Source organism: Doryrhamphus excisus, chromosome 9, assembly GCF_030265055.1.
Source record: "Doryrhamphus excisus isolate RoL2022-K1 chromosome 9, RoL_Dexc_1.0, whole genome shotgun sequence".
Lineage (NCBI taxonomy): Eukaryota > Metazoa > Chordata > Actinopteri > Syngnathiformes > Syngnathidae > Doryrhamphus > Doryrhamphus excisus.
In genome coordinates, this window is record NC_080474.1 from 10,413,987 (window position 1) to 10,427,321 (window position 13,335).

At 40.1% G+C, this 13,335-nt stretch overlaps 1 protein-coding gene across 1 annotated transcript in view; it reads right to left on the minus strand.

The window, feature by feature from the left end:
- tmeff2a (transmembrane protein with EGF-like and two follistatin-like domains 2a) overlaps window positions 1-12,205 on the minus strand; it is a 122,187-nt gene extending 109,982 nt beyond the window's left edge. The window contains exon 1 of the mRNA XM_058082861.1: window positions 11,558-12,205. Within this exon, the coding sequence (XP_057938844.1) occupies window positions 11,558-11,747 (190 nt within the window). The 5' untranslated portion in view covers window positions 11,748-12,205. The remainder of the gene's footprint in view (window positions 1-11,557) is intronic.
- Between the last annotated feature and the right edge of the window lie 1,130 nt (window positions 12,206-13,335).

The window sequence follows — 13,335 nt, forward strand, 5'->3', positions numbered from 1 at the left end:
ATCTCAAGCGACACACGGAAATGCAACTTTCTTCCTCATTACTCAGAAAACGGATAAACTAACTCAGCGCTATGATGCCTACATCTGTAACAACAGTTATCCATTCACTTGCAGGGGCTAGTTATGTAGAAACGTCTCCCCTTCCCTTTTCTTGGCTCCTCCAATAAGCAGTTAGGATACATTGACAACCTCAGTGATGCTCAGAAAGTTGAAATTTCAAGCAGGAAGAACGGACACAAATATTTTTTATTATAAATTATGGCTCCCCTGCCCGAGACGGTGAGCGAAACACAAACAGTTAATGGTTTAGTCCACAGTATATCAGAAAAGAGACTCAAATGTCAAATGTTTTCCAAAAAGCTGTTTTGTGTGAATATCTTGTTTTGCCTAAAGCACAAAGATTATAGGTCTGCTTTCAAGGATGACTAAGGAAATTAAAAAATATTCACATTTGAAGTGCTAAAATCGGAGGATATTAACATTATTAAAAATGATTAATCAAATGCAGTTATCAATTAATTGATTCCATTGATTAATTTATTGCTTCAGCTGTAATTGTCATTAAAAAAACATATATATAAAATTTCTATCTTTGCGATTGTCAACTAATTTAGGAGCTGATTTTAGATGTCTAGTCGCAGTCTGTATTGCCAGGAAACCACAAGACGCATATGGGGAAAGGCAACAATTCAAACCCATATTCACAGCGTCCATAGCAAAAACAGAATACATGCTGCCTGCACGGATGTCATTCAAGTCAGCTGCTCAATGGACGAAACCCACACAAGAACTGTGAGCACATGCAAACTTCACAGAAAGAGGTCTGAGCCAAGATTCAATATCAAAAAGTCCTGGCTGTGAGGTAAACTTGCCAACTTCTATACCATGGTGATGAGAGAAACGCAGTGATGAGTGTATAAAAAATTGTGTGTCTGAGGTGAATGCCTTAACAAAATTACCTAACATCAATAACTCTCTGGTGTATATTCCTCTTTTCTTTTATTGCTCTATTAAAGTTGGCTGCACAACAATAACAGAAACATGCATTCAGCTTTCTGATTTCTCACACAAATGATTATGAGTGAATAGAATTAGCATTTATCATGTCTGACGTGATTGCCCTACTTCTCTGCAGACAAAAAATTAATACAGATATTCTTAGACTGCCCTTTCCACACCAAACCATTGACTGTCTAGACACAGCAGATGGCGAGATTGTCTACACACCAGCAAAAAAAAAACCAACACTAAATATATGGCACAGTATTGTTTTGAAATGTGTATATTATTGCTTTATAATGCATCACTGTGTTACATCATGCAATGGTCCAGTAGTAATAAACCCAAAAATTGTGGAGAAGGAACATTTCATTTTATTTTCTAATGCCTTCAGGTGTTTTCTGAGTTTAATTATTATCTCTGTCGAGGGTTTGATGTGCACACAGCATGCAGAGCTCATGCCGCACAGCCCTCGCTTATATAATTACACATAGCCTGCACACATTGCTCAGCCAATCCAAGATCAAATGTGAATCATTAACATATTTACAAAGCCAAGATTTCACTGCAGAGTGGAGACATAAATAACACAAAATACATTACAGCACTGCATTTAAAATTGTCTAGATTCATGTAAAAAAATTGGTTTTGAAATGGAATTGGAATTTTTTAAAGTAAAGTCGAAAAATATGTTTTTTTTAGTTTGTTTTTTGGGGGTGTGGCTGTTTTCTCACCTCACTAGCATTCATAATCTGTCTGAAGCGAATGGAGCGTAGTTACATCTGGTATCGTAAACGCTACATGGTCTGCACTTTGTGAACTTCAGGTGCAGCAAACAACAGTCAAAGAGAACGACAGTCATAACCAAAACCAAAATGCATAAAAGACAGCTACAACAATGAAGTATTCTATGTGGGTACTTTTAACTGTTATTTACAAACTGCACAACAAAGCATGTTTAGTACTCCAGCCAGGCTTTTTCCAGACTCAGTAAATCAATGTGTATCATTAGAGCTGCAACAATTAACCAATTGATTAATCATTAATCCATTATCCAATTAATCAACCACTAAAACATAACACTGGTGTTTGCTTTTTTTCAGCAGGGTAGGAATTCTGTCCATATCAATGCATTAAAAGTTATATCATTTTGCCTTCTATTGCCCTATGGTGATAATGCATTTTGATGACGGAATCCAGCCGTGCCCCACAACATTTACAAGGACAAGCTTTAACTGTGGTTATTTTTGCATCATTTTCTGCATGTAAAACCATAATTATAGTCTACAAAATGTGTTTTCAGTTAACATTTGTGGGTGTCTGGAACTAATTTATGGGATTATATTCAACGTGAAAATTTGCTTTGGTCTGCTTTCGTTTGAGTCAGACCTTCTGCAACAACATATTAAAACGTTAACCAAGGCACCAATGTATGTGGGGTGCCATCTGAGATAGAATCAGGACTGAAATCTACAGGAGTCTGTCTCAAGCACTCGAGTAAGGGGACATGGTTGGCTCGAAAGACAATACATTATGGAGGGGTTGAGCCAATGGGGCAGCGAAGAGAAAATAATGTTTGTACCTAATTGTATCAGCTGTTGTCAATTGTCAGGAGTGGCAGGTTTTAAAGGGGACCTATGTTGGATCCCGAATGGATCCGGACGTGGAGACTGTACAGTCTGAAGTTTCTCAAAGAAAGAGGTTACTTCTAGACAGAGCACAGAGCACACTAGTGGTCAATTTGACATTTTATTATTTGACATTTTCATAATTTACTACACCGGTCCTGGTCTGAGACTGTCTCTCAGACCAGGAGATAATTGGGGAAATAGAGAACGTGCATTTCGGGAAAAGTGGAACCTGGCTGTGGAGGAGCGGGATTTTGTGGCCGTAGGTTTGAGGTAAGATTTGTTTGTAGTCAGACATATGCAGTGGTCTGGACAGCATGCTGCAAGTTTGCCTTTATCGTGTGGCTGCCAAGTTAGCTGGAGTTAAAGTTGTTGGGGGCAGTGGAAGGAAAGGCAATTCCAGAATAGGTTTAAGATAAAGAGGAGTGTAGCTGAGTCGTGTGGCTGCGTGTCATCAGAATGTCAGAAGACACAGAAGGATACAAAGACAGAGATAACCACATGATAAGCTACATGAGTGCAGCTAGTTGCCGTCTGAAGCTTTGCATCTGCTAGTACTGTCAATGGTCCCTTTGGAAGAAAACAGAAATATAATCTTCCAATGCTGTAATTCTCCATGCTCTCACAAAAAAATATAATTTGCTTTATTTGTGCTTGTAGTGAGAGACACTCAGCAGGAACAGGGTATCTTGCATGCCGGGTCATTGCCAATAATGTCTGTCTGCGGGACAGACTATGTATTAATTGATCCCACACCAGCAGTCCAGAAGCTATGTGAACCACTACAATCCATTCCAATGGCCTTAAAATGCTTTTTAATTCACACAATGCTTAGACACACGTCTAAGCATTACAGGAATACTGCACCTTTTTGGAATTTTGCTCATCATCTACAATCCTTATGTGAAAGAAGAACACATTTATTTCCCTATTCTGTGTATTCTAACGAGGGAAAACAAGTTAGTGTGAGCTAGCTTAGAGCATGTATTCACAACTACATTAATGATAACATGTAATAGAGGATTACAGTATTTTGCTGTATTTTCATGATTTAAAATATTACTTCTTTTCTTGACACATCGATCACATAGCCCGGGGAGCTTGTGCTACTTACATCAACAACAGCAGCACAGAAACAGTGACGGCACTTCCGTTATCTGCTCTCATTAGGATGGCTGTGTCTTCCAGCACAAGACTTGTGCTCCAGTGCTCAGGTAAAAAAATTGCTGACAGCAAACAAGCAGTTGTTGAGTTGCCGTAGTGAAATTTTGACCTCACTATCCACTCCACTGAGACTAGACCAACCTTCTTTCAGGGCTCACTTCCAATTGCGAAAACCTCATTATCTATATTATTATTATTATTATATTATATTATATTATAGAAAACAACATTCTAAAGACTTTTATAGGTCAGAAAAGTGGAAAAAGCATAATATGTCCCCTTTAAAGTGATAGTTTTGAGGTCACTTACTTGTTGACAATACATACAGAAAGTCAAGCACTTTTGTTGGCTGATTCAGCGTTAATTTAGCACCAAAATAAGGAACCAGTTTTGATACAAATCCCTAAAAATGCCTTAGTGTCGCCCAGTGGCATAGGCCAGGACATTTACACTTCTCCTCCTGCCTTGTCGTTCCAGAAGGATGTTACAGTAAACTAAATAATTGAAGAAAACAAGCCGACAAACATCAAATATTAAAAAGGTAATGTTTATATGCTAACGATTAAGATGACAAGCGAAGCACTTACTTGCCTAAAAAAGAGCACTTGTCAGCCAAATGCATCTTGCCCTTCCTACCTGGAATTGTGCAAGCCCTTTTTCAGCACTGTGCTGCTGAATAATTAAGTAAAGTAAATTAATCATGAAGGCTGAACAATCACCATGGCAAGGTATCCTTTCTTGACCTTACCACTTCAATGCACTTTATCCCAATAACTTTGCAACAGGTTTTCATATGTAGCAAAAAAATGTGTTTAGAAGGTCCTAAACAGGATTTCAATGCTGTAATTTTTGACGCAATGCAAACTTTTTTTTTGCCTTCAACATCCTTTTTTTTACATCATTTTTAAATATGCAGCCCTTGGTGGCAAAAGTGGGGCACCCCAAAAAAGGAAAAAAAAACCAAAGCTCCCACCAAATCAGACATGGAACTGCGACAATCTCAATAAAGTCCTGTAAAATTAACACATAAGCTGAAAAAACTAACGACGAATGAATGAACATTTAAAAACTTTGTGTTTGTGAAGCAGCGGATAGAGCATCAGCAATTAGCTTGTCAAGGTGACTATAATCAACATTGTACAACATCTGACAAACACTTGCCATTAGGCTTTGACTGTGACTCAACAGAGTAGCCATTATTTTTTTTTTTGACCATCAGGAAGTCCATGGAAGAAAATTAAGTTTCATAATTTTCATGTAGTCCTAGCACTCTTGGTGCAGCAGCAGTGACGGAGCCAGAAATTTTTCATTGGGGTGGCCAAGGTGAGACCATTATTCACATACAGTCATGGAAATTTTTTTTAGACCAGCCTTGTTTCTTCAGTTATTTGTTCACTTTAATGACTAGTACAATTAATGGTATTTTGTTTACCGATATGTACCGGTATACTGGTGTAGAGTCTTCCAATGATAAGAAAATGACTTATACCAGTATAAATGTTAACTGTTAACAAGCCAGGTTGATGACTGTGCACTGTGGCGAATATATAAGATGAATAAAACACTGTCAATGTGAGTAGAAGGAACATTTGTGTTTGGAAGTACTCTGCAAGTACTCAGTCATGGCACAAAATCATTATAAACACAACGATCCCCTCCCAACCTGAACACGTTGAAATGGAGATAAACGTGCCTGATGACCAAGTGCAGATTCAGAGTGGCAAAATATGAGAAGGACGTTTATTTTTAAATGTCGCATTCTCAACACAAACAGGACAGACTTCTGTGGCCGTCCTTCAAAATAAGAGCGCCGTTTGCCCCATGTCTGCGTAAAGAAAACAAGAGTATCATAAGAAAATATCTTCCATATACCGTTGGAATTGCATGGGTGACTACATCTTCCTTAATGACAAGCACAGGCATTACAGTTTGTTGAAACTTTAATAGCAATGTGTGCAGAGGCTTACATCTCATTAGAAAAGTTGGTTAGTTTGTTACCAATAAATAAATGTGGTTTACAATTTGAGACAAATGGATTTCATTATATGGCTTCAGGTTTGTAGCTTTTTACACAACACTAATTTAAAAATGTATTTCATTTTATATCATCATATCATGATACATCCCAAAAATATCATGATATATAATAATGTCCATATCGCCCACCTTACTACATACCTTTTATCTTGCCCTGAAGCTCAGATCCATGAGTTTGAAAGGCTTAAAGTTGGACTTAACATTCAAAGCCGTGGTATGACTCAAGGTGTCCAACACTGTCAGGGAGATTACTTTTCCTCTTCACTTTTGCATCTGATCTGTTCTGTCTAGCCATTGATATCAAGGTATCAGTGCCACCGCTAAGATGAAAGTCCAGCCTTCAGACTTTCTATTATCATGGGAAACATGGCCATTTGTGTGGCGTTTGCATGTTCTCCCTGTGTGTGCTCCAAATTGTCCATAGGTATGAATCTGAGTGTGAATGGTTGTTTGTCTAGAGGTGCCCTGTGATTGGCTGGCGACCAGTCCAGGGTGTACCCCACCTCTAACCCAAGGACAGCTGGGATTGGCTCGAGCATACCTGCAACCCTAGTGAGGATAAGCTGCATTGAAAATTGATGGACGGATTATTTTTTGTGTCACCATAAAACAGACGTGCTACCTACAACATAAAAAATGTGTGAATTTTCAGCTGGCAGTACACAAACAGTGGTAACCGTAACCGATTGTCTGCCGCATTGACTGGCCACAGCATTAGGCACACCTACAAAGTAGCCGCGTCAAACACACCTATATGGCTATGGTCAAATATAATCCCGCTCCCAGTAGTAGTCTGTAGTCTGTAGTCTTAAACACAGTGCATTTCACAAGAGAGCTGTATACTGCTCGTGTCCCTGCTGGTCCTTCTTTTCATCTGCCCTCTTATGATTTGGCTGGTGAGATAGTCACTTACAGTCAACAGTTAACAAGGCTGATTATTTCCCTGTTTGTATCATTGGATGTTTGCATGAATCACCAATTTCAGATGACCAAATCAACCTTTTACAATATTTTTTCCAAGAAACACATATATATTTGGAATTTAACACATTAATCTTAACAGACTGCCAAACTGTGTAAAACACGGGTTGAAATATCTGCCTTTACATTTAGATTCATTGCCAACAAAGACTTTACCCCGCTTTATGCATTCGTAGAGCATCAACACCAATCAACCAACAGGTTTTCCTTCATTCACTCAGGCTCACCACACTCATTAGTGTTGATTGTAGCCTCAGAAGGCAGCTGTTTTATGTGAAGGTTCTAGCACCATGCAGTGACCACAATTAATGACCAGCTTCTGGACATATTGGAGCATTTTGCTATAAAACAGCCAGACAACATTTCAAGAGGTGGATCCAAAGAGAGGGACATCAAGTTGTAATTGGAGTTGGAAGTGTATACTTGAAAAGGCACTTGTCCCTTTGCCCTGACTTGATGCCAAGAGACGGGTTTTTTTCAACAAACAAAAATCCTTATTACAGTGGATCCATGCATATTTACCATTCAGCATGTGCGACATCACATGCAGATTTTTTTGTGTTTTTCTCCCCCCAAAAGCCCCTTGTTTGCAGAATAATGATATCAACTCAGTATGGCCACTCGGTTTGTTTTAGCAGACTAGTGGCCGAAATGAATTTATGCAGGCCTTTTTAACAAGAAACTTGCTTAAAGCATTCTCAAAACTAAATGTCTGTAAATTCACTTTTCTATTGCTTAGTGACTTTGTGCTGGCATATGAAGTGCCTTTAATTGATACATTCATCTCAATAGGACCCGTCTGCATAACCCCTGGAAAGCAACAAAATGTTAAGTGTAAATTTGGGACACCTGACGCTTAATGTAGTCTGCAACTGTTGTACCTCATAAACTCCTGATTAAAATTTGGAAGCCAATTGAAAAATTGCAAGAATTTGTGATTTCTCAATCACCGTCAGAGCTACAAGAAGCTTCTTTCAAACACATTACTCCCTGAACCTGATTCTTCCTCATCAAGGCTCGGAAGCATGGCTAAAGCCTTCATAACTGTCATTTTCTTTCTATTCGTCATTTTTGTCTCTCTTTGGAGTAAAGCTATAACTTGGCTCAGGAGGTGGAGCAGGTTGTCCAGAAACTGGAAGGTTGGCAGTTTGATCCTTGCGCCTTCCACCCAATCACTGTCATTGTGTCCCTGGGCAAGTCACTTCACTCATCTTGCTTCTTGTGCTGCCATACACACTGGTGTGTGAATGCGAATTAATGTTTGGTGTTGGTCGGAGAGGCTGTAGGCACAAATTGGCAGCCACATTTCCGCCAGACTACACCAGGCCACCTGTGACTACAGATGTACATTACCACCATCAGTGTGTGATTGAGGAGTGAATGAATAATGGCTGCACCATGTTGTGAAGTGCTGTGGGTGCCTTGAAAAGAGCTATAAAACCTAATCTGTTATGATTATTATAACTATGTTTGAGCTTCACAGAGCATAAAAACAGACATACAATAGAGCAGTAGAAAGAGTGCGAAGATGTAGCAAATAGTGAAATATGACACCCCTGTACGCATGTACAACAGCTGTAAATAGTTTGATTTGTATTAACTATATATTACCTTGATTTTGCACACTCTTGTGTTTTTTGTTTTGTTTTTTATCTGTAAACCTAGTATTTCCCCTTGTGGGACTAATAAAGGCAACTGTAAAAATCTGAAACAAGCTGTAAAAATCTCGCAGTCAATTTGACTGCTATGGTCATTCTAGGTAATAATGCTCATATCTCTTCTGTGTTTTGAAATTGTAATGATAAAACAATGTTGGAATGAAATATACACATATTTATGAAAAGTGAGGGACCTATTGGTCCATTTTTTAACCAATTTATTACATTGGCAGAGTGTTAAATGTCAAAATCTTGGCAAAATTATGGGCATTTTCTGTCAGGTGTTCACACTGTCATGATCTCATGATGGCAGAGGTAAATATAGCTTTCTCTTTGAATGTGGTCAGATTGTTAAACTGCATCAGCAAGGCCTCAGAAAAATGACCCCCAAAAAATGTCACCACCCCTGAGCTGGAGGATCTGATTGGCTCTGCGTCTAGAAGACGGGACAATACACAACCCCAATGAAGGTTGTTACTGGTGCCGACTGCAGTCCAATATCCATCAAACAGAATCTATAAGTGAAGGGTTTTAAGTAGGGGTGTCCCGATTCAAAATTGATGTTTTTTATTGGGCCGGTACTATATAAAAAGATGCTCAGAGCTGAGTACAATACTTGTCATGCACAAGTTTGCCATGGTGGCACTGAACTTGAAAGCTTAACACGACCAACCTCATCGCGAACATGAAGAGGCGTCACACGGGAAACTCCCATCTGAGGCAAAATGTCATTAGCTATAACAAAAAAGAGCGAGGCCTGTCAGTGGTGACTAATGTTGGGTTTAAATGTTTCATTGAGCACTTCGATATCCACTATATCATGCCTAGCTGTCACTAACATTGTGGATGAAACTATGAAACTATATCCCACATACATAAATAACTATAAACGGTGTTTTAGTTTTTCTCATATCTAGTGTTGCTGCCTATTGTTGTCTAAGTAGCATCAGCACAACAAAACAAGTCAAAAGTATGCATGACTAACATTTTTCTTATATTCAACATTACAAAATAATAATAGATTTGGCCATATCGGCATCATGATCTGGGGTGCTTATTCTTTCAATTGAAGAATGGCACGTCAGGTTGTGTAGGGGCATCAAACGGTGGATGGCAATGTTGCGGGGGGGTGCCTCATGACTGATTATGACTGGTTATGACTGGCTGTTCCAGCAGGACAATGACACAGTCACAATGTCTCCATGACAAAGGACTTCTTACAGAGAATAACGTCACTCTTTTGGACCAGTCTTCATGTTCCCCTGATCTAAATCCAGTTGAGGACATTTGAGGATGGATGGCAAGATAACTTTAAAAAACTGTGCATCAGTTCCGGACAGTGGATGACCTCAATGAAGCCATCTTCACCATCTGGAGCAACAGTCCCACTTGCCTCCTGGAAACATTGGCATTGAGCATGCCCAAACAAATTGTTGAGCTGATTAACAAGAATGGCACAAATAATCAACGATTCCTTTTTGGAAAATTGTATTTCTGTTTTTCATGGGTTTCACTTTTTTTTTTTTTTTTTTTAGCTCTGGTCTTATCAGCTGATGACGGGGCTATTTCATTTAATTTTTTTCATCTCATTCTACTTAGTTCTACTTAGAACCTCCCTAAGATCCAACAGTGCACAATGTAATTTTTTCAACTGGTCATAACATTTTTATTTGGCATATATTGCATAGAGATGCAAACTAAAAAAAATGTTTAATCCCATTCAAATCACATTCATTCTCCCCTCATGTCATTCAAAGAGTCTCATTCAGCACTGGCAGCAGATTTTAGTTGTACTGTTTTCATGACAACACATCCCATATTTATCCATGATTTGGCTGTAAAATGACACTGGTGTTAACATATACAGTATCCTGTACATATATTCAACTAGCCCTATTGTCATTGTTGAAAAATGCCACATAGCGTTGGGAGGATAGTCACAGTCAGATTATATAGAGTGCTATATGATTGTTGTCAGGGAAATTCTAATGACATTTCACAGTGCAGCACAATCAATTTTCCGTATTCTTGAATTCATCTCATTAGTCAATGAAGGTGGATAGCGTGTGTATGTATGTGCATCCGCACTCACTGTTCTCAGTCTACTGTATGCACTTAAGCATCCACAAGGAGCATCAGCTAAAAGCTTTTGTCTAAATGCACATGCGAGTGTCAAAGCGAGTGAGGAGGGTGGCAAGTGTGCATTTGGGCAGGATATGCACCATTATCAGTCATTAGCAGCAAATCATTACCACCGATCACAATCGGCAAAACATGAATTATCACTGTGGTGTACAACAATGTGAGAAATGAGTCCAATAGGAAAACACAACTTTCTTCATCAAATGATTAAAAAGTAAACGTAGCCATTCAGAAATTAAACTCCATTGTAATGTGAATCATCACTCCACAAACCTCATTATGTGCTTTTGCAATCACTAAGATGACATTACCACCAGTCTGACACTGGAACCATTCTGTGTAAAAGATGTCGCCTAAGATTCAAGCTGCAAGTCATTCATATTGACGTGCAGCTCTTATGAGCTATAACATCAATACTGTACTGGTGATGGCCACAAGCGTGTGTAATTGGCCGGGAGCTATTTTAAGGGCTTGGACTTGGACAGGCAACAGGGGAAATATATGGCTGCACAATCGTTTGATTTAGAAAAGGGAGTCCTAGTCCCCCCTGTTTAATCCCTCTGGCCATTGAGGAGAGTAAGTTGTTTCCCTCAATGCTCAACAACATACTGCAGAATCCCAGAGTTCAAATGAGCCGTTGTCATTAAATGAAGCATGCGTGCATTCCAAAAAAAGGTACAAGTAACTGCATTGGCCATAACAAATAAGATATATAATCTGATATGAATCCAAAATATTGTGTGGGGATAACTCAATGGCATGTGTGCATGCTCTGAGTCTATCCCCATCCCTATCTAACTGAACATGTGCCTTCAAAAGCACCAACACACAAGCGCACGCACACAGTCCTAATCCGACAACGGCGCATATGTCCATCAATGTTGTTTATGCTTAACTTCTAATATGTGCAGCTTTGAAGGCAGAGTGTGTGCACTGCAAACTCCTCACCGGAGCAGTTCCAGCCAGTGGGTGTCTGACAGTCGCTGAGGGAAGAAGGGAAGGCGCGCAATTGTTCCACAGGTAAAGAAGCGAAGAATGAGAGCAACGTGATCCGGAGCCAACCTCCCGTCGTCCCGCTCCGGTGGTTCAGTCGCCCGGGCTCGTTGCGTGGAGCCTGTGCCGCCACTGAGAGACCCATCGCGGCCACGCTTCACTGGCTCCGGCGAGAGACGCACACGAACAATAACAACTCCAATCCCGTCTGATTCCGCGGGGCGCTCATACACCGACTGCAGAGCATTTTCCAAACGACACTGCGCGCCCCATGGAAGCGCCCTTTGTGCAGCAATCAAGCGCTGCGACCGGGCGATGAATGGGCGACGTCTCCGCGTTGAAAAGTTAGCCGAATAATTGCGTGGAAGGGTGATGCTCGATGGTCAAGAGGACGGGGCAAGATGTAGAGATCCAAAAGAGACTGCGAAACTGTGGAAGTAAATGTTGCAAGAATCCCGCTGTTTGTAATATAATGTTAGAATATCCACGGGTTGAAGAAGCACGCTCCCGTTTGCGTGAAGTGCTGACTTTGGAGGCTCAACGTATCTCTGTCTCTCTCTTCCCTTTCGCTCTCCTTTCCTCTCTGGTTATGATCACGTGGATTTCGCGCGTGTGTGTAAGTGTGTGTGGTTAGTAATATTTGGAATATCTCCACTGAAGTGGGGACAAGGAAAGACAAATAGATAAAAAGATAGCAAGAAAATGACAAATGAGTGAGTGTAATGTGAGAAGTAGCCTAATGTGTTTTATCTTGTCTTGCATTAACTTTCTGAGTGTTGACTTTTGTAGGGACTGCATCAAATGTCTCAAGATTTCTTTTTTTCTACCAAAAAATATTTAAAAAAACATCACCACCGTCAACCAGTCATAGTTTTTTTTTGCTCCTGTTTAGTTATTTTGCTGTTGAGTAATCCCGTGCAACATTGTGCGTTGAATTTATTAAAAAATATATATATATGATTTAAAAGATCATTGATTTGTGGTTGAATGCAGCCTATTCGTAAAAAAATATATATTTAAGCAAATGTCACATATTTAACTAAATTCATCATTTTCAAGCAGAAAATTGTTAAATAAACCAAAGTACAAATACAGGGCATTCAGACGATGCATTCAAAGATGTTTTTATATATATTTTTAAAATGTTGTAAAGAAGGCTAAAACTTGAAAAATACTGTATTTAAAGTCAATGCTTTGTTTTATTATTCATTATTAGTACCAATATTTCAACTTCTCTTTTTGCCTTTTTGCTCCATTTAAAGTTTTGCTGCGTTTTCTTGTTTAGCTTCATTTCTACAATGTGCCATGGGCCGCATATGAGCAAGAACGAGAGGAGAAAGCGTACCTCGCCCGGATGTGGGATACCGGGGCCTCACCCTGGAGCCAGGCCCGGGGGAGGGGCTCGCAGGCGAGCGCCTGGTGGTCGGGCCTTCACCCGTGGAGCCCGGCCGGGCCCAGCCCGAAGAAGCCACACGGGATCTCCCCCTCGTAGACCCACCATCTACGGGGGCAAGCATAAGGGTCCGGTGCAATGTGTGTTGGGAGGCGGTCAAGGGCGGGTGCGTAGGCGACCTGGTCTTCGGCGGCCAAATCTGGTTCTTGGGACATGGAATGTCACTTCGCTGGTGGGGAAGGAACCTGAACTTGTGCGAGAGGTTGAGACATTCCGACTAGACATAGTCGGACTCACCTCGACCCACAGTTTGGGTTCCGGAACCAAACTCCTCGAGAGG